The sequence below is a fragment of the Diorhabda carinulata genome, chromosome 2, assembly GCF_026250575.1.
Source record: "Diorhabda carinulata isolate Delta chromosome 2, icDioCari1.1, whole genome shotgun sequence".
NCBI classification, from domain to species: Eukaryota; Metazoa; Arthropoda; class Insecta; order Coleoptera; family Chrysomelidae; genus Diorhabda; species Diorhabda carinulata.
The window spans coordinates 16,059,673-16,086,407 of NC_079461.1; the positions used below are offsets into that span (position 1 = coordinate 16,059,673).

Below are 26,735 nucleotides of genomic sequence, written 5' to 3' on the forward strand. Positions count from 1 at the left end.
AACCAACCAGCGACGACGTTAAGTTTCACCATTATTTTTCTCGAAAAAGGAAAATTAGAAAAGTGTATTGCTCGTGGGGTAGTGGAGCGAATGTGTGCTTGGCGCAGAGTATCTAACAGATACTCTAGAATAAGAAAAACCTTGTGGCGTGTACCTTTGGATTTTCCATAGTTTTTTAAATTTATTTTCGGCTGTGAGGCGCGAGGCCCTTAGCACTGCGAGGTCTTACTCCGCCTCTGCATATTACCTATATTTTGAAGACCCAACTCTGTATGAACTATTTTCAGTTTGTTTACAGCAATATTTCAAATTTCCATTAAATTAAAACAATTACTAGTAAACTAATCAACGTTACAGAAAAACGAAATATTTTCGAAACAATAAAAAACTATCACTCTTCTCTAATTAAGGTAAAACACTACTGGCCCGATATAAAAATATCGATTCAAACCCATATTAATGAATGTAGCAATGCAAATATAACCGACATTCAGTCCAGATGAACTTAACACCAACAGCAATTAAACCATTCGAAATAGTACCATATTGATTCATACACATTTTAAAATTCAAAATTTCTAACAATCGTAGGCTGATTTCAAAGTATGCTCAATCCTATTATTTAGTAACCTCATCAGGAACAGAAATTTGCTAATCTACTACATAAAAATAAGTCGAGTTTTCCTTCCTGACGCTATAACTCCATAACGCACGAACCGATTTCCACGGTTTTGCATTCGCTGGAAAGGTCTCGGGCTTCGTGAGGTTTATAGCAAAGAAACTTCAGGAAAAATTTCAACAAAAAAGCGGGAAAATCTTTTTTTCACATACAGCGCCACCTCTTATACATAGCATGTACTACAAACCAATATTTTAAGTCGATCGAGATGTGACATAGCTTTGGCGTTAACATCATCTGGAATCGCGACGACTCTTCTAGATGGCGGTCGTACTGCGCTTAAGTTGCCACTCAATTTAAACACAATTGATACTCCAACATGCAATATTTCCCGATCCAGTGCAATGGGAAAATTGTTGATGCAATGCAAGCTCATTGTTTGGGATGAGTGCACAATGGCACATAAGAAATCACTTGAACCACTTAACTTCACACTGAAGGATCTTCGGCGAAATAACATCTTTGGCGGCTTGATTATATTGTTGGCAGGCGATTTCAGGCAGACGTTGCCAGTAATTCCCCGTGGAACGCCTGCAGATGAATTGAATGCTTGCCTGAAGGCTTCACCTTTATGGAATAATGTAAAAACATTATCGCTAACCATTAATATGAGAGTTCAACTTCAAAATGATTAAAGTGCTGCACAATATTCCAAATAATTGTTAGCTGTTGGAAATGGGAAAGTCCCAGTTGATGCGACATCTGGATTAATTACTCTTACCAACGACTTACTGCCGATTTGTAGACTCTCAATTAGCTCTTATTGAAAATGTTTTTCCAATCATTAGTAAGAATTATCAGAATTATGCTTGGTTAAGTCAACGAGCAATTCTTGTCGCAAAGAATAATGATGTACACGCACTGAATTTCACCATTCAATCAAAAATTGCTGGCGATTTGGTGACATACAAATCCGTTGATTCCATAACAAATCCCGATGATGTAGTAAATTATCCAACGGAGTTTTTGAACTCTTTGGAGTTACCAGGATTTCCATCACATAACTTGCAACTCAAAGTTGGTACAATTATTATGATATTGCGTAATTTGAATCCACCGCGACTTTGCAACGGTACTCGACTTTCGGTAAAAAGACTTATGCCGAATTTGATTGAGGCAACCATTATTAACAGAAAGTACGCAGGTGAATACCAATGATTCCGACTGATCTTCCGTTTGAATTCAAACGGTTGCAATATCCAGTTCGCCTTGCGTTCGCAATGACAATTAACAAGTCGCAAGGCCAATCGCTTAGTGTTTGCGGGATAAATTTAAAAAATCTTTGTTTTTCACATGGGCAGTTATACGTTGCGTGTTCACGAGTTGGGAAACCATTCGCTTTGTTTGTGTTAACGTCAGACCAAAAACAAAAAATGTGGTTTACCAAAGAGCACTTCAATGAAACGGATAATTTGCGGTCACGTATAACGCTTCGATTCAGTATTTACTTTGGATTTACTTTCATTTACTTAGAGAAGTTCAACTAAATAACACTTCATTTTTGTGATCGAAATGAATTCATTACTGTTGTGAAATGAAATTTTTCCTTTTCAAATATAAAACAAAAAAAATTTTTCTTTATCTTTTAATCACCAAATGAAATGTTACATAAAACGAAGCCATCTGGTGGCGAAACGGAGTTCGCCGGGTTTGCTAGTTATCTTATAAAATTTCTCTGCAATCACGCTATACCCAAGCAAATAATTTGTGACAACGCAACCGAAGTTTACATAAAAATCAATTACATCTTTGTTCACCAGACCACCCATAATCAAACGGCATTGTTGAACGTTTCCATTCAACAATCGAACACTTAAGATTATTAAATACTCAAGGATCCTCTGCTACCTCAATAAAAACTAAAATCTTCTATACTATTTTGGCCTATAATAACTCTAACACTCTACAGTAAAATTGAAACCTATAGATATCGTCAAAGGTCACATTTTGGAACTTGATAAACTATTGATAAATGATTACAAAAACTAACATAATGACAAAACAAAACTATTAATTCTGATTTAATGGAACAAAAAACTAATCATTTAGAAAAGAAATCAATAAAACTCGCGAAGATCCTAAAATATTCGCACCAAACTAAAATATATTTATTAAAATAAGACCGATAAGCCTTTTTTTATTAGCTCCTTTACTGCATATGCCAAATCTACTAACATGAGGTGCTACTCTAACTCTTAGAATTTACTTTGAGCTCTTACTGCTACAATATTATTCTTGAGCCAAGTATCTTGAGCATGTATCGTTCTTAGGTTTTTTAAATTTTGTGTATTAAATTCACGTATATTAAAAATTTAAGAGCATGATGTAAATCGACCCTTCTGTCGATATTAACATTCCAATGGCTCGCAATTGCAAGGAGAGGGTGTAACTACTGACTAGTTTCGACGTTCAATCCCATGATCATCGTTTTGATTCCAGAGTGAAGTGATGGACTCATGTTTCATCCATTGTCACGCGACGTGAAAAATCTGATTTATTACGTGTAAACATGGCGAAACACTGCTCTGAATCAATAACACGTTGTTGTTTTGATCAACTATGTGTAAAGCGGCACCCACTTTAAAAAAAGCTTTCTCAAGGTCAAATGTTGATACATAATTGTAACTACACTGCCTTTTGATATCCTCACGGCCTCAAATATCTCACGCAATTTCTATTCACGACTAGATATAACCAATTGGTGGAGTTCATTTTCAGTGACCACCTCAATCGGACCACCAGAACGTTCACCATTATCGGTGTCTGTACGACCACCTTTAAATTGATCAAACTAATAACAAATGGTTCTTTTCGATAGAACAGAGTCCAGATAACACTTTTGAAGATATTGCTGAGGTTGCACAGTATTTTTTCCATCAAAAAGTGATGATAAATTAATACGCGAAATTGTTTTGAATCCGTTGTTTTGAAAATAACACAAGTAGCATCACTTAATGGCTGTAACTAATCGACGATATGAAATTTTACACATAGTCTTTTGAAAAATGGTACTTCATAAACGTCATATGGTTTTGACCATGACCATCTGTGTTTCAGTCTCACGACTTATTGAGTGATGTAATAAATACGCTTGTGCTCGTTTAAACTAGGGTGCGGTACATTCAGCTAAGTGTTAGTGATACCCGTATATTCCCGTGATGGTTCCTAAGCCTACCATGATATTATGTTTTCAAGATGATAAAATGATAATTATAGGTAAGTAATAAAAGTTTTTCATTCTTAACTTAAATTTATTAACTTGTGAGTCATAAATAAAAGTGTACACATACTTTATTTTTGATAAATTTGGTAAATGGATTAAAAAATTCGATATCTTTAAGTATATAATTACTAAAAAGCACTACTTTGTCGTCTTTAATCAACGTATGAGACATATTTATGTGAACCCATACCTAATTGAGACTCTGTGTTACCCGCATATTTATTCTTAACTATCTTACGGTTGTGCTAGGAACCAGCTCATAATAACATTATTTTTTTCTGGGCAGCCAAACCAATATGTCGGTGCTGGCATTGGAGATTCTTCCGTTATCATTATCCAGTTATTATCGAATTTCCAAAATAATCCTCCTCTGAAGAAATACGTGAAATCTGAAAAAAGCATCTCGTTTATTAATTAAATGGAATATCTGTAGCCGTTAGTAATATGTAGTTGTATTTTTTTTTACTGATGACACTATATACAGTGTAAAAGTGTTTAAGTTTTTAAATATTAATGAATTATTGTATTTATCTACCTCTTTTAGAGATGATTTTCATAATATATATTTTTTAGTAGTTATTATTTTTAAAGTGATAAAAGGAACTAAATGTGGTCCCATTCATACAGAAATCATACACTTGATTTCTGTATTTCTGAACCAATATCACAATAGAAAGTTTGATTAAGTTTCTAGAGTTTGATACATTAAGTGGAAAACGTGATTTTAGATATATAGCTGATTAAATCGGATACAAACCAAAAAAATATTTTAATATGTTTTGGTTTTATAGGGCTGGAAGTAACTATAGATGAAAATATGTAGAAGATTATTGATACTAAAACACCAAATACCTAAAATTATTATAGAAAAGACACTATGGAAATTCAAAGCACAGAAGATATTGAGGATGACATAGGAATAATTGTGATTGGTAAATTTAAGGTAAAATCTAATTTGGTAAGTGGTAAATTTCTTGCAACGAAATTTGTGATTTAGAGTGTCGAACACGGTGTTGTAATGTACTGAAAAAGAAGACTAGAAATAGATGAGCTTTATAGAACTTTAATTTGCTACTAAGATTATGTTGAATATTTTAAGGAGAACGTTTTAGAAGAATGGTTTTAATATTTTAGTAATTTATTGATAAATTTAGCGATTTGTAGGAATTGAAGATTTAAATTGAAAACAGTGCAAGCCAAGAATTTTAATAATTTACGCGAGCATATTGAAAATTTTGGGGTTTTTCCTTCCCAGTAAAAAGGAGAAATAGATAGATACATATATTACCCGAATGAAGACTTAGATTGTAAGGGTTATAATATTTTTTTTTCAATTAATACATGTGTTGATTGTGTATGATTAATGTGAATTAAGATTTTGATTAATTCTCGGTACTTCATTAAACTCAGGTACACAGAATAGCTATATATATATATATATATATATATATATATATATATATATATATATATATATATATATATATATATATATATATATAAACAAAATTTTGCTTACAGCTAATGCTAATGGAAATGTTACACATTGAGTAATTAGATTCAATTTTGATAAATTTCGTCACATGAACTTTCATAGTACATCCTTTACAGTCAATTTAATATTGTTTTTAGCCGGTAGCCATCTATTAAAACGTTTTAAGTGCTTATAAGGATTTGGAGCAGATATATCATGGATTCTCAATGTTATACACAACACAACATTTTTTATTGTTCTGTTGTTATTTTAAAAAATTAACTTCAGCTAATACTATACATAATTAAAAATATACAAAAGCACGAGCACAACACAACAATATTGAGTTATTAAGAGAAACTGCACAATGTCTGAAATTGCCAAAGTTATGCTAGCAAATCCATATAGGGCTTCGAACTTAAATTACAGAAATGATGCAACCTTGGGCTATGAAATAAATGGTTTGTGCTCATGTAGCATAAAAAGTAAACTAATTTGAAATTTGAATTTTTTTCAACAATTTTATTTTTAATTTGTACTTTGGTAAATTATCTTTAAAAATTACAAATGAAAACATTGAAATTTAAACAATGTCTACATAAATTTTTGATTACAAAAAAGTACTTATTATCAGTTTTGTCCGACCCCCCCAAGTAAAACGGATGTACCTTCAGGGCAAAAATTGATAAGTAATGCAATTGGTGTTGTAGTCTTCATACTCATCACAGTAGCAGTTGCCTGACCTGACATAAGAAGTATAGTTCTCGTATGCCCATCTCTTGCATTGGATGCACTGTATATAATCTTCGGCAGCTTCGGCAATTCTTGCTCAAAATACTTTTTTAACAGTTCATATACAGCCATGTCTAATGGTTGCATGCGGTCTGTGGTGTGTGGGGCTAATGATGAAAATATTATGTTATTTTTGACGCAAAGTGTAAAGCTGGATAAAACTTTTCTTCTTAATTCAATGTGTGTTAAATGTCGAAAAATATCGAACTAAGCGGGCAAAACGGATTGCCATCCGTTGTCCAAAGCACTCATATTTAAAAGTGGTATTAGCCTACTATAACATTTTTATCAAAGAATGAAAGGTCAAAAATCCAAATTAAAACTTAAAAAAGGTAATCGATTAAACAGAATCTATTCGTTAACACTTAATACATAATGCAAAAATCAATACACTTACCTTGGTAAAATTTGTAACAAAACAGCAAAAAACTTTTATTTTTACTTTAACTACATATACACGCGTCTATTTTTTTTCGTTGAACTGTCATGGCGCCGCTGAGCTGTTGTTTTACCCATCCGAGATCCGAGATCAGATCAGATCACCATTTAACATAAATTTTTGATAAAATCCAGTATTCGTCTTATCCACACTAGGCATTTAGCTCAGGTTTTCCCTATGTATCACAGTACACCCTACAAAACTAGAAAAAAAATTTACACCATCAGTTGCTTTTAAACAGTCACTATATTCTGTAAATCTATTTTGAATTTGGTGGGCTTCGCCTACAATTGGTGCGGCTTTATGATTGGCCTGGAATGTAAGTCATTTAGCATATGCTCCTTTCGCATTGAAATCTATTTACAGAAAACCCCGCTTAACGTAGGGGATACGTTTCATTAAAGTAGAGCGTAATGTGAAACAGCGCTAAACGAGGCTATCTAAACATGTGAATCATGGGGTTGGGGGAAGATGGATAGGAAAATTGGTTAGGTATTGAATTTGATAATGTTTTTTTAATGAAAATAAAACCGAAACTTTATTTCTCACAAAAATAAAAACAATATAAACGAATATACTTATAAAAACAAATAAAATTCTTGGTCAGCCAGATCATTCAGCCTTTGTTTCCAATATTCTCTCTTTTTTTCATGAAGGCATCTAATGAAGTCTGTGTTTTTCTTTTACATTCTGCTAGAAGTTGTTGATAAGTGGGTAGAGCATCTATAACACCCCGTCTTGCTTTTGAACTCCTGTCAAAATTTTGATCATTTGCAACAAAATCGTCTATAATTTCAGTTATAGTGGTCAAACTCCTTTTTACACACTCCGTTTCACAAACACAAAACTCTTCTTCGAAATCACCACTGTGAATATTTTTGTTTTCTTCTTGTTTAGTTAATTCCTTGAGCTCATCATTAGAAAAACTAGCTGTTGTTTCTTGAACTATTTCTTCGACGTCTTCCATATTTACCTCATCTAAATCGGCTGATTCCACTATTTCTTCCACCATTTTATCCATATGGACAGAGTGTCAAATGTTCTTCCATACTCCTTTCAAAGATCTTTCCGTTATCTCATTCGAAGAAAGGTTTATGTTTTCTACAGCATTCATAATATTGTAGTTTTCCCAAAATTCTCTTATTGATTGCTTGTCTTCTGCGTCTGTTTTTCAAACATCTGATTAAATATTCGCCGCAAGTAATAAGCCTTAAAATAGGGTATAACGCCTTGGCCCATTGGTTAAATTAAGGTAGTTGTGTTAGGTAGCAAGAAAACCACTTCGACTGGAATGCATGTTCATAAGTCTGATAAATTTGTTGGGTGGCAAGTCTGATAAATTTGTTGGGTGGCTTGGAGCATTATCAATTAATAGTAGTGATCTTTGTTCAAGTCTTTAATTTTGAAACAACGTTTAACAGACGGAACAGAACTGAACAGAAATGTTCAGTGAACCTTTCCTGGAAAATTTTCATAGTTATCCATGATTTTTTATTAGACTCCCAAATTACAGGAAAATGTGATTTAGATATGCTTTTGGGTTTTTGGAGTAAATCAGAAGTGGTTTTAATTTGAAATCTTCGTTTGGATTACCACCCAGTAGAAGTGTTAAGTGATCTTTCACAGCTTTAAATCCTGATGGTCGTTTCTCTTTACGGGATAAAAATGTTCGTTTTGGCATTCTTTTCCAAAATAGGCCTGTTTCATCAACATTAAAAACCAATCCTGGAGTATAGTTTCCTTATTAAATTATCCCTCGCTGCTTGCCCTGTAATTTTTATGTTGTGAAGATTATTTCGATGTTTAAATCTATTAAACCATTCTAGACTAGCAACGAATGCTTTACTTATGTCACTTGCTACAGCCTGAATGTAATTAAAAATTCTTCTAGATTTTTCCATTATGATAGATTGGCTTATTGTGTTCAATTTTGTCGTTAATCCATATTGGCAGTCGTTTTTCCATTTTCTATATAATGTTATTTCTAGAATGTTTAATTCTAGTTGCAGAGCTGACATAGTTGCAGTTACCAATGACAGCATTTTTCTTTATTCTTAAGAATCGTTCTTATTGTTGAAGTTGCCGAAATCAGTGCAGCACTAATTTGAGATAGACGTTTACAAAAATCTAATCTACTAATCACTGACATTTTAATTTCTAGTGAAATGCTTTTTGTGATTGCTTTCTTTTATGTTTTTTATTATCACTCATGATAAAAAAAAAGATTATAATATTTGTCAATGTATTAATCGTTATAGTATTATATAAATTTAAACACTTACAATAATGTCTATAAATGTTTCAAATGATAAAAATGCGTCCGTACCTAACCAACAAAATTATATTCAATTAATAAATTATAAATAAACATTTTGGATTCAAATTTACTTCAAGACAACAAATGTTTCATGGAATAATTCATAAGTATTTTTTAAAGCTCCGAAGAAATTGTTACATAGTCGACTAATAATAATTACACCAAGATCATAAATTTATAGGCTGAGGCATGGAAAATAATATTATAATAATATAATAATAATACATATAACAGCAAAAAATTACACATTAGCATAGCTAATATTTTCATAATTTAAAAAATAGTTTAGAAAGAGCAACAATTTCAACTAATACTTTAGATAGAAAATTAGAAAATATTTATCAGCATATTAGATCAAAAATAGGTATAATAAATGCTGTAGGAAAAATAGATGAATGGCTTTTTGGAACTCTATTCCAAAGTTTGTTGTTGTTTTAAAATTTATATTTGCTTATTAATGCCTTTTAAATCTATATGATATATAAAAGTATGTTTAGTGCAATTCAATTTTATGTAATTTACAAAAATCTTGCAGGCCATTGTTCTTGAACGCTGAACCACAATAAGCTGTTATCTTATACGGTAAACCGTAATGAGTAATATAATTTAATAGATTATCAGCAATGGAAATTCCAGTTACACTTGAAATAGGATATGCGTCAATTATAGTTAAATATGTTTATGATCAAATTGTTTTCCTTTTGAGGTTTAAATTAATCAAATTACTGGGGGATTTCTATCGAATTTATTCTTCTGATATACAATTTTTAACGAAATTTTCTATATCTTCTAACATTTTCGGCCAATAATATTTTACACTTTACACTACAATGAATTTTTAAGCTTATTAATTCCTCTATGTCCTTGTGATATGATAATACTCCATCTTTTCTTTTTGTTGTTGTTCCTCAATAATCGAAACATCATTAACAACATTTATACAATGAACAAATTTGAATGCAGCATGCTTAAAATATTTTTGTACATTGCTCTGGTTTCAAAGGTTCTCGAAAATATAATGCATAAAATTGTTTTCGATCAATAAATTCTTTAACAAATAGAATTATATTATTTTCCAAATCTGTTCGTGATAGGATTACAAACAAAAGTATGTTATCGAAATATTTCTCTTTTTGTTCATCTACTGCTCACTTCGCTACATGTTAAAAATATCTGATTTTTATTTTTGTTTACTTCAGTTAAGTAAATAAAATTATGGAATTTATTATTTCTTTTATTATTTCTTTCCTATTCTAATCAATAATATTTTTTGTTATTGTCTTATTATAAAAATCCATTTTATAATAACTTGAATTCTCTTTTATCAATCATATTATTTTGATTCTGTATATTCAATATATTTCAATTTAATTAAGGTTCTATAATATAACATTCATTTTCTAATATTTCATTATCAGTTTTTATTACATTATACATTGATACATTATTTGTATCCTTTTCTCCCATTGTCATATGATTATTTACTTCAATTAATTTCATTGTATTTTCCCCTACTTCAATTTGAGTATCATTTTCATTCATTTCTAATTCATCTAATCCTGTATATTATAATTTTGCGTCAACTTTACTTTATCAAATAATTCTATTTCTAATTGTCTTTTTGTATCAATATTAATTTCTTTTACCATTATAATCTTTTCTTCAGAGTTTTTTTCCGTTACATTCAATTTATCTTCTTCTTCTTCAAAGAATTAACCGAGATCTAGTTATAATTGTTAGTTTCTTTCTTTAGATTTAACAAAATTTTCAAAAACATCCAGTATTTCTTTAATTTTCTCATTTTTGTTATTATTATAACCATTATTATATAATTCTTCAGACGAAAAATTTGGTTTCTTATTTCTTGATTGGAAATATTTATTTTATTATTATTAATATTAACGTTCCTGGTAAGTATGTCTGTAAAATTTCTAGATGTCGTATATGTCCCGGTTTTGGCAACTTTTACACAGGTATTTGGTTTGGTCGAAAAACGTTTTTCCTAGGGCCTGAGCGTTAGTCGAATAGTTTCGTTGTTGATGTGGTACAGGGTTCAGATTAATTGGTTGACTAGGAAAATTATTATTATAATTATTGTTATTATTATATCCATTATAATTATTATTTCACGGCTAGTTGAAATGATTTCTATTATAATTATTATGGTTATTATATTACTGAGGATTGTAGAGATAATTATTTAATTACTTATTATTATTAGTGTGTTGGTTATTTTGATCATTCTTCATTAAACTCATTTCAAAATTATAATTACGCGAAAGATTTATTGACTACTCAGCTTAGAGCAGGTATTATTTACGCATCCCGGATACAAAGTATCAAAAGGATTAGGCTCGGTTAACATAATGAACTTGCTTACTGTGTGGCAAGTATTCAATATTACAGACTTCTGGATGTTGGCGAACGTGTTCTTTGGTAATCCTAGTTTGGCGATTCTATCGTATGCTATAATAACTGGGACTATTTCCACATTTTTGCTGTGCCACATCTGTTTAATCTCAATTGCGAGATCTGCATATTTGGCCAGTTTCCCTTGCTATTTTTTGAAAAGGTTTGTTATTCGTCACCTGTATATCGGTGATAATAGACCTATCGTAGTAGAGTCTAAAATTGTCATTTTCGAGCACCTTCTGCAGCTTGTACTTGTAATACGATGTATACATATTCAGAAGACCAATTTTTGTGGCCAGTTTCTGGTGGATGATTTGGCACAATTGGTTATGCCGGTGTAGATAGTCGATATGAGTTAACACACTACAAGCAAATGTTATATGTTGAATGGTCTCTGATGTTTGTTGGCACTCTCTGCATTGGTCAGATTGAGTGTTCGTATAATTAATATATTTTTCTTGTAGTTATTAGTGTTAATAACTTGATCCTTGATAGCCATCATGAAACCTGTGGTCTCTGAAAATATATTGCTTCTAATAAGCCATCTGTTTAAAGCTTCTTTACCAACATGCGGCTGGTCGAGGTCGTGATGATGTCTACCGTGTAGTGCCTTCCATGACCAATATTCCAAATTCTCATTGTCCAATACTATATTAAGTCATATACTGGCAATCAGTGGCGGATTAAGCTTTTTGCCGCCTTAGACCCTATCTGATTAGCCGCCCTTTTTCAACGGATGAAATTTTATTTCTTTGAGACCGTTTATATTATTTAGATATAATATTTATTTCGTGAAAAATAATTGTTAAACAATACAAATAAATATTAACAACATAAATAACAGTCAATTTTCTTATACTATACTGTATTACTTAATTTGTAAATATCTCCTTTCTGGCTTTCGTCTGAGCAAAATTATCAACTATATCGTCATAATTAATTTCTTGAACTAGTTGAGCTTCAATTGAGAGTAGTGCCAAAGCATTGAGTCTTTCTTGAGCCATACTTGCACGTAAATACGTTTTTACTCTTTTCAAGGGGGAAAAAGATCGTTCTCCTGAACAGTTCGTAGCCGGAATACTCAAAAAAATACGTGAAGTAATGTCTACATTCGGATAAACATCTTGAAGCTTTTGAGAATACAAAAAATTGTATATTCCTTGCGCGGAACGTATATCTTTCGTGTTTAATAGAGAATCTTTGAGTTGACAGTGCAAATGAATACATTCATTCACGAAAGTCTCCTACAAATCATTAGGACATTTAATAACTAATTCATCTGCGCGAATTTTTAATTCATTTGTATCAATTTCATACAAATTATCAAAAAAATTAAATTTTTCGTAAAGATTATGATAACTTCTTTCACGTTCTTTCAATTGTACACTTAAAGTATCTAAAATTGGATAATAAATGTTGGTTCGAAAATTTTCTTCTCCAGATACAGCTGTTCTTTCATTCTCCCGTGACTCGTCAGGATGAAGTTTTCGGGTTTTTTTACGACGGGTGTCAAATCGATAGTAATTTTGAACTCCAGATAGTGCTTTGGCTTTTTTTTTCAAAGTCAGAAAATTGTTTATTTCTCATATCTTGTAGAAATAATGCCAAAGAACTGTATATTTGTATCACAGATGATAAATCAGCTTGAGAATCCTGAAGTTTCTTACTCGCAGCATTGAAGCAATCCAAAATTGCATTCCAAACAATGACTAGAATTGCTGTTTCTAAATGTTGTATTTTTTGCTGCAGTCCCTTAGCTTCCGCTCGCGTTGTAGGTTTTTCATCTTTGTTTTCGCCAATAAAGTTCAGTGCAACAATCATTCCAGGCCACTCTTCTTCTAATGTGTAGCATGCATCATGTTGAGCAGACCACCGAGTTTGAGAAAGTCTTAAACTTGTATGCTATGTCAAAATCTCCCAACGATGTGTTGAAACGGTAAAAAAATTATATATTTCTTGCAAAGTAGAAAAAAAGTCTACGGCTTCGGCAACAGATTCAGCTGCACAAGTTCCCACTTAATTTAAAGAATGACCAGCACAAGGAACATATTCAGCTAAAGGATTACTTGTTTTGATTCGTGCTTGCACTCCTGAATATAAACCTGACATGTTGCTTGCATTGTCGTAAGACTGACCACGACAATTCATTATATTTAAACCATTATCCTCAAGCGATTTTAACAATGCATCTTCAATATCTTTAGCCTTATGGCCAGTATTTGGAATGAATTCTAGAAATCTTTCGACAATTTTACCATTGTTACGTACATATCTAATAATTATCGTAAGTTGATCAACATGAGCAATATCAGTTGTGGAATCCACAATTACACCAAAATACTTAGCAGATTGCACTTCTTCAGAAATATGTTGCAATACTTTATTTTGAATTAATAATATAATTTCTTCGTAGATTGTTTTAGATAAATACGAAATATTTCCACGGCCAGGGTGCGTATATAATTTCAAATGTTCTGATAAAAACGGATCAAATTCAGCAAGAAGCTCAACTGAACCTAAAAAATTACCATTATGGGGATCTCCAATTCGTTCTGAATGTCCTCTAAATGGCAGCCCTCTTATTGCGAGGGATTTAATTATCACAATTACTCGATGCAAAACTTTTTTCCAATATAAAATTTCTTCATCAAGCTGCACCATTAAACGTTGATCAACGCTGCCTTGAATGGCAGCTCTAGCTTTGAAATGACTGATGTTAGTTTTGTGAAAATGCGCACTTTTGAGTTTTCCCAATCTCTAAACCCTTCACCAGTAAAAGCGTTTACTTCACCACTCTTACCAAATAATAAACATAGAGCACAAAATACTGATCCTTTACTTTCTGAATAAATTAACCACTCGCGATGTTGAATTTCTCCGCTCTTTAAAGTACGTTGGAATAAGCTTTTAGAACAAAACCTCCTTTTATCATTATAAACATTTCGTAAATTTTTAAAATCAGTTACATTAGTTTGTGGTAAACCGTTTATAGTTATGAAATCTCGTGTTTCATCATTTAAATTCCATAGGGAAGGATGATCACTCAATTGAAACATATTACTTGTTGAATGACTTTCTTCTGATGAAAGAAAAATTGATGGCGTTTTGTTTGTAATTGTATCTTGCAATAAAGAAGGATTTGATTGTATTTCTTCGGTATCTTGGGCAGATGTGTCATCTAATTCCGGCTAAAAACAAAAAAATCATTGAGCCACGGACATTAATTCATTCATAGTTGAAATTAAAATTTTCCCTGATTACACAAAAAGATTAAAAAGAATTCAAGTCTCAATATTTCAAATACTTACTTTCTCTAGAAGTTCAATTTATGAGAAATTATAATCTTTTTTTAGAGATATATTTGAAAAAAAAATACTTGCAATAAGTGTATCAAAATACTTACGTCTGATGAACCCGATGCTTGCTGATCATCACTTACAAGTTTTTCTGATCTTGTCATAAAATTAGATATTTTTGGAATTTTATTCAGTAAAATTTCTTGTTTTAATGATTTTTCTGCTTTCCTTTTACGATATTCTGCACCGCTTAGTCTTTTTCGATAATCACTCATTGCTAATAAGAAAAATGAATTCAGAAGACCTCGACAACTTAGTGAAAAAAATGGATAATTCAACGTAATGGTTGAAATTTTTAATGGTACGAAACACAATAATAAAATTATGAGACTCTTACGCTTGAACGGCTTTCGTAAACTGAAATACATGATGTTTCTTGTATACAGCGCGATGCTTACTTTTATACGTAAAACAAAGCAAAGTCAAACCCTCTGTCAATACATGCTGCGTGCAGCGCTCTTGTTTTCCGAAAATATATGTAACGCTCTCACTCTCCCACCCAAACTAATTCTTAATATTCATTGTTCACAATACTCTCACTTCACTACAGTTATTGACATTAAGATGACATAAATAAAATCCTCTGACTAAAAATTATGGATCAAAATTTATGAGTGATTCATATTCACAACAGAATCACATGTATGCAGCTATATCACATCGTTCTAATATATAGCGACATAACTATATATTTGAATTTTAATAAAATTTCACAATATTAACGATATCATCAATAAATATCACTCTAAGCGTTAAAAGCTCGTTAATATTCGTGAATATTATGCAACAATATTGCGAAAATAAATCACCAATTTAATTGAATTTCTATTTTCTTCGAATTATTTTTATTTTTCCAAAAATTAGGTATGGAATAAATATATTCATTTCTTTTATTCTATAGAAATCATTTAAAAAACAAAAATAATTTTATATACCAACAAAAAAATGAATTTTTAATGAATACTAAATATCAATTTGTATAATGTTAATTCTCTATGATTTATGAAATACCGAAATTATTGCAAAGAAAATAAGAAAACATTGTGCAATTTTAGAAGCGTTTCACATGTAAGATTGACTTTACTAGAGAAACAAAAGTCAACAGAGCTTTAAAAATTCTTGAAAAAAAGCTTATCAATATTCAATTATTTCTGTTATAAAACATTATTTATCAGTATTACACTCACGAATCAAAAAATTAATTAGAAAATGAATTTCATTCTATTTCATAAAAATTTATTCGTAAATTTATATAAAAAAAATCAGAATAAATCCTTGTAATGTAGTGTCGTTACATTATATCAGGTTTAAAATTTTGACATTCTGAAAAATTTGCTGCCCCCCCCCGAATTGTGCCGCCCTAGGCCCGGGCCTCTCGGGCCTAGGCGGTAATCCATCCCTGCTGGCGATGCGAGGTTGAGGGGTAAGTAGTCCTTATCCGCCTTGGATATAATCCGGTGTAGAGTAGAAGTTTCTGATTTCTTATGAAAGAGTTACGTAGTTTCATTACATGTCGAGAGTGCAGGTTAAGAAGGTCGACCAAGCCTCTTCCAACCCCTTTTCGGGGTAATCTTTTTCTAATATCGGATGACTTCGGGTCAGGATTCTAAAAGAGTACGTTAAAAAAGGCTTAGCATAGGTGTTGATTTCCTGGATTAAGTTGCCTGCATTTAATTCGGATTTCATAAGTGACTTCACTATTTTGGCGAATCGATCCTAACTTTTGCCAGCTTGTGCTCCAGCAACTTAGCCTGTTGAAATACTAGGTATTTGTAGGTTTCTTCGTTTTCCATCGCCTCTATGATATCTCCGTTTTGAAGTTGCACATTTCCGTTCATGACAATTCCTTTCTCGATATGTGGAGTCTTGTACTTATACAGTCTCAACTCCATATGTATATCGGTAGAGAATCGATGTGTTATATCGAGAAGGTGATTAATTTGACGATTATTTGTTGCGTTGTTTATAAAAAGGAAATAGGAGATGGTACAGTTGGTGTCTCTGTTTGCTTTAATGCTGATTCCGTACTTTGTATCATTAAGCATGATAGAAAGGAGAGGCATTGCAAAGTAGAACCACAACGGACTCAAGGAGTCGCCCCGGTATATTCCCCTACGAATGGATATTTCTTCAGTACTGACCGAGGTTGGACTGATTTGAAGATGTAAGTTCGTTCACCATCCCTTCATCGTTGTTGAAAGGAAGCTTACAATAGATAGGGTGAACTTAGTAAATCTGCAAGACCTCCACAAGTCAGGGATGAGACACACTATCAAACGCTTTCTTGTGATCCAAGAAAGCAGTGTGTATATTCCGGTGATCTCTCTTTGCACAAGTTTTTCTTTGCACCCTTCGTGATCCCTTCTGCAACTTTTCTGTTCCTCTGCTAAGATGTTATTTTCCTCGACGTGCCCATGAATTCTGTTAGTGATACAAGTGATGTAAGTATATTATATAAAGTGGGGAGGCACGTGATAGGCCTGTATTGAGTGGGGTCATCCGTCTGGGAGCTCTTTGGAAGCATATGAGTGGAACCCAGTGCTAAAAAACGTTGGAATAGCTGCTGGGTTCTGTAGTAGGTGAGAAAATTGCTTCGCTAGTTCTCTGTGTACGTTTGGGAATTTCTTATATCAGAAGTTTTAGATATTATCAAACCCCGGTGCTTTTCAGTTGTTAGTATTTTGGATTACGTCAGTGATTTCTTTCAGTGTGAAATAATCAAACTTTTCCAAGGACTGTTTCGATGGCATAGGTAGATTGGTATTGTTATTCGGCGTAGCTATAAGTTTCCTGTAAAATACTTTTTGGTTGCTGTGAAAAGTGTTAATCTGTAGCCTCTTCTTTGTAGGCTTAATGTGTCTCGAGAAACGTTTGAATTTCGCTTTCAGCTTCTGCTGAGGCAGATCAATATACTTCTGGATCCTGTGTGTGAGTATTTATTTTCTTGAATATTTTTTGTATTTGCTGATTATGTAAACGGAGTACTGCAACAGTTCTACAATAAATAAGTGAATGAAGCCGCTCGAGCGTATTGTAGTCGGTGCAGAGGCTTCCTATTAATGAGTCAACTCCTGAAATGTTATTGGATTTTTTGTTTGTCTTCAGCTTAGGTCATTTTGGTCAACGTATAGGGTTCGTGCCCTCAAATTCCGCTAATGCATTGTGCATTTCGAGTGACACTTTATCGACGATATTTGGTATGGTCTGGTTGTTTGTACTAGTGCTTATTTAATTTTTGGCCATTTTTGGCCATTCTATCCTATTTCCTACCATGACTTCTGCTTTTCCTGTATACATTCCAATACATGTTTATTTGTGTATATCATGATCATTATAAATATCGTATGTTTCAATTAATTTTTTACATCTATCTATGAATTTGTTATCCATCTCTATCGTTTGGTTCTTTATTTTCAAGTTTTAATATAAATAAATCTCAGTAAGTTTTTAGATTTGCCTTTGCCATTTTTGATAAATCTGGATTGTTTTTGTCCTCTTCTATATTCAATTTATTGAATATAATCAATAAATTATCTAAATCGTTCATAAAAATTATTAAGATTCAACTATTAATAAATTATCTCTTCCTTCTTTCCTTTTTATATTAAATAAAATAAACGATGACACATGTTCCCAAAAAATTCTTTTTACGTCTTAATTTAACTAAAGAGAAATATATATATTAGTTTGATTTTAAGAAAAAAAAATTAAAGAAATGTTAATTAGATTTTATCTCCTATTATATGTAATCGAAATTAATTAATCAACTGTGTCAGTGTGTCTCAAGTAGTTGTGAGATACCAAGAGATTGGAGGATATGATAGAAGGTCAGTGAAGGGACGGCCGTCGGCATTAAACTAAGACCATGTTATTATGAGTAAAAGTAAATGAAACACCAAAACTCAGTATATCATATTAGACAGTGAACAATCATCTAAATTAAAAAGGTGTTTACAGCTATTACCATGATGACGGTGAAAGTCTGAACACAGAAACAAGAAACTCACCCATATACAGGTGTTATGAATGATTCTTAGTTTTAAAAAATCGAAAACTGTTGAATCTCTAGCTTGAAAAAGTGCAGAAACTTTTTAAAGAATCATTAGAAGATTTGTACTAATCATAGTTAAAATATTCGAGAAATCCATTCACATTTTTTACTTAGCCTATCAGGTCTGGGATAATAAAGTACAAACTGCAATTTAACATTTGTATCTACTCAGTGAAATTGCTTCTAATCAGTAAAAATGCACAAGCGTATTCTCAGTTTTTAATTCTCCTGTCATAAATTTTGCTGTCGATTGCCCTTTTTTTGTTTTTTCACCGTCGAACTTTATTCGGTACCTCAATATTTTTAAATCTTCAATTTTTTCTCTGTTAATACTATCGAAAGCTATTAAAAGCATATGGATAGTATATTTTGATCAATATTGATATTAATTTCTATTTTTGCTATTATCGCTTAGAATAGTTGAGAGAATTTCATAACCTGATTTCAATAGGTATATTTTTGCGTAGTTTGCACGTTCAAGCTGGTCTTTTCTCTCATTAATTGTTCCTGATCTCCATTCATGTGGTATCTTTTCTTATTCAATTTCCATCGACCTACAGTTTTTAAAATTAGTTCTTTATCGATTTTATTTGTTCCTGTCGCTATCTATCCAATTTTCTATTAATTCCTTTGCACAATTTCATACATTTTCCCGTTTTCTTATTTTTACTGATTCTATTGTCAATTTTTTGTATATTTTATATTTTCCATCCATCCTTATCTGACTTGTGTCTCAAGGCATTCCTTCATTTTTATGATCTACCGTTTTATGCTGCATTTTTAATATACTTTCTCATACTCTACCAGTTCTACTAATAGTCTCATTTTTTAGCTCTTCTAGTTTCCATTTTTCATACCTCTTCTTTTCTTATTTTAATTTATTTCCGAATATAGTTTTGCTAAGGCAAAGAAGTTATCGTTATTATTTGTACATTCTCAAATGTCTTTTATTCCATATTAGAAAAAAATTGAATAACTGGGAAAGGAAAATTTTTTTTCAACTCTTATGCTGAAATAAAGTGATGCACTTTGAAAGAGGACAATGAAGCATTACAAATTAAAAAGCAAAGAACTGACAAACAAATAATGATACCGCAATAACTTTAAGACAGTACACGTGAATGTATCTGTATAATGGTTGCTCTTCTCCAAAAGTTAGCAATTAATAATAAAGCAATTGAGTTCGAGAATCTAGTTTCAGAAGTAAATCATTAATACTGATAAATTTCATACAAAATTACCGTCTTTCCAGGTGATTGCTGCATCCAAATGCGAAGGAACTCCTCTCCATGCTCGCATATGTTGGGGATATCCCGGATCCATGGTATGTGAAGTTTCATTATACCTCCAAAATCTATCCATTGAATAAAAATATGTTTTTCCTAATGAAAAAAAAATATCGCATTACTGGATGAACCTGATAATTTACTCGAAAATACTGACTATTTCTTTTCCAATTTTGGACAGCGTTAAGCTCGTAAACATATTCAGGAAGGCCTAAATGTGTGAGCGGTTCTGGACTTCTACTCGAGAAATGTCTACCGTCGTAGATCCAAAATTTGTCACCTTGAACATGGAAATAACAAATTAATTATATATTCTGAGAAAATTGGATCTTAATGTTTATAATTATCAAAGAGATAATGCATGGACAGTATAGTGTAATAACGTAAACAAATTGACACCGCGTTATGCTCAGAGTCCAAACGACAAGACTTATGCCTACTAAATAATATAGCATTTATTTCTTAATCTTTCTCAGGTTTCTGTTGAGGACGATGAAGAGGTGTGAAGAAAAACAGATTCATTTGTCAATAGATTCACACATTTCACACAGGTGATGTTAATTAAAATTATAAATTTTTGAGATGAGCTCTGTTACCTCCTACAGCATCTTCTTTTTATTCGGTGTAATTAGATATATGATTCTCCTTTCTTTCGTACGTCTCAACTTTGATTTTTACCTGTAAATAATAGGATTGATCCATCTGGCCGTTGATATGCCGCATCGATTTTTTTTACTGTTTCTGGTAATGTCGGAAACATTTGATTCAATGGAATAGGGTATCCTTTCACTAAGATTCCTCTATCTCTAAATCGCCATACGTACTAAAAATACGAAAAATCAACACAAATAATTAAAAGTGTCTCAACTTGACTAGAAAATCCTATCATAATAAAATGATGGATTGTTTCTTTTTCAAAAACCACAGTTTATAAAAGTTTAGAAGTGTACTAAAAAGTAAAACCTCCTTTTCATAGAGACCATTCGTAAAACGAAAAAAAATAGTACGAACACAGAAATGAAAATGTATAAAGCAGCATTGAGACAATGGTACTGATAGAGAGAATCTAACAAAAAAAATGAAAATAAATTAAGAATGTTCGAGAGATAAATTTTGGGAAAAGGCTACAATTAAGCCAGGAAAGCGGGAGATATGAAAAAAATATATAGAAAGACAATTTCTATGGGCGGAGCGAAGTTCACAAAAAATTCTTTAGATTTTGTTGCCCCACGAATTACTAATCGACAGAAGTTATGAAAACAAATACGTGAATTTTTGATTTCCATGATGAATCATCCACAATTTTTTTTCAAAATTAGGAAATCTTCTAGCAAAGGAATAAATAAATGAGACATGTTGATATTGAACAATCATGCTTTCAGAATTGAAAATTTTTATTTTATCACTCTGGATACCCTATATTTATTATGTTTTCCAGATCATAGTTAACTCATAATCAAAACAATTTTTTCGTTACACATATAGATAAGATTACAACGTTTTCTTTTATTTTCTTGTGAATATACACAAAGCATAATATATTGTATTTCTGTATTTATTGTGATCGGTCATTTTATCTTTGTGACAAAATATCGAAAAATGTGTTTCAAATTTTCTAACCTATATACCATATCAGCAATGCTATTTGACAGCCTTCATAAGAATCCGTTTATTTCAAAAGATCCCAATCGCTTTCGCTTAGGTTCTTTCTGCGGTAAATTCACATGTAACAGTTGGCGGCCTTGTTGATATATTTGTGGTTTCAATGGTTCATAAACCAGTAACAGTGAGTTGATTCAAATGTTACCTAATACTAAGAGTTAGGTTTTGTGTGTTTTCGGTGAAAATTAATTGTTATTTTGTTGTTTCCTAATATATTTATATAGTCATGTCGGATAGTTAAGATGATGAACCTAATCACAAATGTAAGCGTGGAGTCGTGTATGAGGAAAAATACAAACGGAACATTATTCGAAATGGTAGGCTCAGAGGACAGCAGTAGATCTCGTACAAAGGAAAAGTTCCCAGCAAAGCTCCGCTGATTGATGTAAATTGTAATTGAAATTTGAAATGTCATTTCAAACTTAACGATGAAGCAAAACAAGAATTATGGAAAACATTTTACTTTTAAACATTTTTGTATGCTATAACAAGTTTTAAAATTTATTGGGTTTTGCATAGTGAGATTTTTGGTTTTAGGTTCCAATCAACAAAAAAAAAAGATAGAAGATATAAAAAAGTTGATGGAACTCACTGCTGGATATGAAGCTTTCTATGAAACTATTGTCCAATGGCCAACAACTAACAAGGAGTTGCCAGAACCTGAATATGTGAATAAGGTCAGATTTTTCTCTATAGACATACTGTAGCTTGTAGTCTACTTGTATTTCTCGATATAGGCATAGTTAAATTTTTTATATTTATCTTACAGATGTTTATATTTTACTAGATATGTATGTTTATATTTTGTTCATTACAAGAATAAAACAATAGAAAAGAAATATTCTCTTTCATTCCTTTCATACCAAAACAGATAACAGAAACCACGTGTAACTTTTCCAAAATTTATAACTCAAAAACTTAAAAAATTTAAAAACATAGATTATTCCAATAGCACGTTTTTAATTTGGTAAAACAATATTTGAAGAAAACTGAATCTATACTTGCTGTAAAATAGTTTTTTTTTATAGTTTTCAGAAAGTTGAAAAAAGCTCACTTACATGGTTTTTAAAATGAACGGTTAATTATCAATCTAACAAAGTGAAACTATATATATATATATATATATATATATATATAAATTTGTTATATATCAATTTGTTATATATAATATCAACTTACCTTTTCACTGAAGACAAATAGTTCATCTCTCAACGTAGCTATAGCGTCTACACGACCGTCACAAATATCTGGAATTCTTGGTGCGCTTGTAGGGTTTTTCCTATCATGATTTTTGTGTTCCTCAACAGTTTCATAATCACCTTCATATCTGATAGTTGAATATTTGACTGTTGAAGTTTCTATTGAATAATCTTTATAACTAGTCATTTTAGTGGATTCAGTGCTTAAGGTAGTTTCCTTGGACCTTGAATTTTAATATCATGAAAATCAATTTCAACATTTCACAAATTCCTTTAAAACAAAATATCAAATGAAACAGCTCAATAAATTCTGTCGTTCTGAACAAATGACGCTCTATTCGTTGTTTAGTATTCTCAAAGTGGTACACTTGTTGAATTTCATGTTTCTCGTTCAACAGTATTCAGTCAAAACATTCTCAGTTGTTCAAAGTTCAAGCGTAGCAGAAAAACAAATTCACGAAAGAATTTTTTAAAATATATAATGACTTTTCAGCTTCAATCAAACAGTAGAAAGATGTGCTAAGGATGGATTCGAAAGTATTTATTTTGATAAAGACTCAATATTAGTCGAAACGTCAATTTTTTGTACCTCTTAAAAATTATCAAAAAAAAACTAATTTTAAAACAGAAGAGACCTAAAATCAAAAATATTTAGAAATATATATATATATATATATATATATATATATATATATATATATATATATATGAAGTGGACTAACCGTCTGGGACTGAAATTATGGTTAAGAACTATGTATAAATGTATAACAATAATAAAATTTTACTCACAATAATGAATTAAGATTTTCAGTGGTTTGAATTGTATCAATTTTTAAAATTTCCAAAGTCATATATTTGTAGAAGAGATAAAAATATATTAGTAGATATCTTAAGAACATTATTAAAAACATAGTATTATAATCAATGTATTTCCCCGAAATTTCAATAAAACGATATTATACCAGGTAGATTTAAATAAACTAATTATATCTTTTCTATCTTTCACAGAACATTTATCTTGTTTTATGTATCATTTCTTTGATTAATAAATTTTCGTAGCTCTCGTCTTGAGCTAAGATTTTTGTTTTTTTTTTAAATCAAATTTATAATGTTCATTTTTTTCATGTTTGTGTAGAGCAGTCGATGCATTTTTGGTTTATTTGTGACGATTTATTTTGTTCTCCAAGTATTGTGTAGTCATTCCTTTATAATTTTTAGCACAATTCAGACATAGTATGGAACATATGATATCTGATTTCTTAGTATCTTTAGTTTTGTTTTCTAGTGTAGTGAATAGTGGTGATAATGTGAAATTTTTCTGATAGTTGGTTTGTGTAGGGGAGTGCTATATATGTATCTTATTCTTTATTTGAATTTATTTATGTAGTTGGATTTATATTGTTCTTATTGTGTAATTTAAATGTGTGTTGTCGGATGATTCTATTAATTTGATTTTCTGGTTATTGATTATTCTTCAAAGTATTTTTGAGTTTTTTTTATTATTTCATGGCGATATTCTGGAGTGAAGTTAATTTTAATGCTATATGTTAATCCTATAACGACGCTGTTTCTTTATGATTTGGGATGGTATGAGTTATAATTAAGATATCTTCCAGAACATGTTTCTTTTGTATAATATTTAGTTTGTTTGATCATTGATTTTAATGACTGTCATGTTTAAGAAATTCATTTTGTTTTTGTATTCAATTTCTAAAGTGAAAGTATCTTCTTTTCTACAGATTCCATAATAATTTGCCCTAGACTGGAGGAAATTGGAGATCTCATTATACATCCGTTTAGTTGTTGGAAAAAGTTTTCGTTATATTGGAAATAATTAATAATTTTTATCATCACAATACCTTCTAGAAATTCGTCATAGCTGAGAGATGTATGTTGTTTCATTGGATCCCATCTATTTTCCAATACGTGTGTTATGAGATCATTTGGAATATTTGTGTTAATTGAGACAATGTCTAGAGATATGATTTTGCAATTGTCTAAAAACTGCTTGAACATAAATGAGCCTTTTAGGTAAAAATGATTTTTGGTTATTTTTGACAAACTGTTCGCAAGGTATTTGGATAATTTGTGGAAAGGTGACTAGGTATATGACACTATTGGACGTATTTGTATGTAATTTAGAAGATCAAAATAAATGCTTAAAGAAAAGTTGAACCGCAAAATTTATCTTCCTTTTAAAAATTATCAAAAAAAAATTTAAAACAGAAGAGACCTAAAATCAAAAACATTTAGATGCATTTCTGAAGTTCTTATTGTATATATATATATATATATATGGTATATATATATATATATATATATATATATATATATATATATGGTATATATATATATGGTATATATATATATATATATATATATATATATATATATATATATATATATATATATATATAAAAGTCTGTGTCTATTCTGTTCCATTTGTGTTGTTATGTTCGTATTTATAGTGTATTTTTTCAAGTCCAGTTTTGTGTTATACGTCGTAAAAATGGCAATTTTGTTATATGTCAACTGATTTTATACCGGCTTCTTTCCGACATAGTCTTCTTTTCTTTTATTATCGTTTTGTATTTGTTCATACTATTCAACAATTGTTGCTGTATTTTTATGAATTTTCTAATACGTTATCTGTTGCTGTCTTGACGGCGATCATCTTAAGTCTGTTAATGTTAACTGTGGTGTTTATTTTGTATTCATATCTTCATCTGCCTTGGACTTTGGCTATATTGGTCTGTAGATACATATTATTCAATTATTATTTCGGAGTGTAGTTGTTGTATCCTTTATAAACCTCGAAGATGTAGTATGTTGAAAAACATTGAAATTAAGTTACAAACCTTTCACTATATGTTTCTTCTTTTTCAGTGGTAAACCATTCTCTAAAACCATCTGTTGAAGTGGCATCAGTTGAAGGTGTGCTATACCCATTAGTATTTTCAGTTGTTAATACTGGTAAATCTGATTTTAGAGATCTTCGTACTGAAAATGTGAATGTGGATATTTTTATATTACATAACAAATAAAAGAGAATATTGTATTTTTGTATTATCAGGTAAGTATTTTACATTTTGTTTCAGAAAAAACTTTTTATCTCTGTTTCCAAGTGACGAAAGATTTTCTATAAATACAAATTACTTCGATATGAGACCTCTTATTTCAAAGGAAAACCTTAAATTTGATACACTTTATCAGCATTCAATTTTAAATTATCATTTATGAATAAGCGCTTTTTTTATCATCTCCACAAGTGTTTACCATTAGAGAGGCAAAGTATAACTTAGGTAAAACCTATATCGTTCTTGAAAAAATGTGTATCATTCCTTCAGATATCTGCAGAAGCACGACACTAAGAAGAGTTATCATTGTGGCCCCTATTGCCCTACTCAATGCTAATCCTCTAACTTTTTCTAACGGTCGTCCTGTTCTCTTACACCAAAGAAAGATAAATTCTACATATTTACCAACCTTGTTAATTTGCAGTTTCACATCATTTAAAGTCAGGTTGAAATTTTTATTAAAATTGTAGCATTTTGTGAAGACTACAATCTCAGTCTTCTTGATATATACAGGGCGAGTCGGGAGGGGCGCACCAAACTCTAGGGGTATATTATACACGTGAAAATAATGTAGAAAAACTCATATGTTCTTATCCGATTTTCATTTGTTTTCAAATTATAGCATATTAACAAATAAACAAAGTATCACAAAAATTTTTTTAATCATAGTGTTCTCTCAATAAATGTTCAAAAAAATCGCCATTGACTGACATTTTCTGCTTCGTCTACGAAGAGCGTTTGTGGCTCTCCCAGTATTCTCAATTCGTC

The 26,735-nt window shown here is 31.0% G+C and overlaps 1 protein-coding gene across 1 annotated transcript in view; it reads right to left on the reverse strand.

Annotated features, from left to right (window-relative positions):
* Positions 1-3,909: 3,909 nt before the first annotated feature.
* The window catches only part of LOC130890705 (matrix metalloproteinase-25-like), a 42,759-nt gene continuing 19,933 nt past the window's right edge, over positions 3,910-26,735 (reverse strand). The window contains exons 6-11 of the mRNA XM_057794938.1: positions 25,749-25,890; positions 22,871-23,114; positions 20,708-20,852; positions 20,187-20,309; positions 19,985-20,125; positions 3,910-4,291 (exon numbers count right to left, since the gene is read on the reverse strand). Coding sequence (XP_057650921.1) covers positions 4,137-4,291; positions 19,985-20,125; positions 20,187-20,309; positions 20,708-20,852; positions 22,871-23,114; positions 25,749-25,890 — 950 coding nt within the window. The 3' untranslated portion in view covers positions 3,910-4,136. The remainder of the gene's footprint in view (positions 4,292-19,984; positions 20,126-20,186; positions 20,310-20,707; positions 20,853-22,870; positions 23,115-25,748; positions 25,891-26,735) is intronic.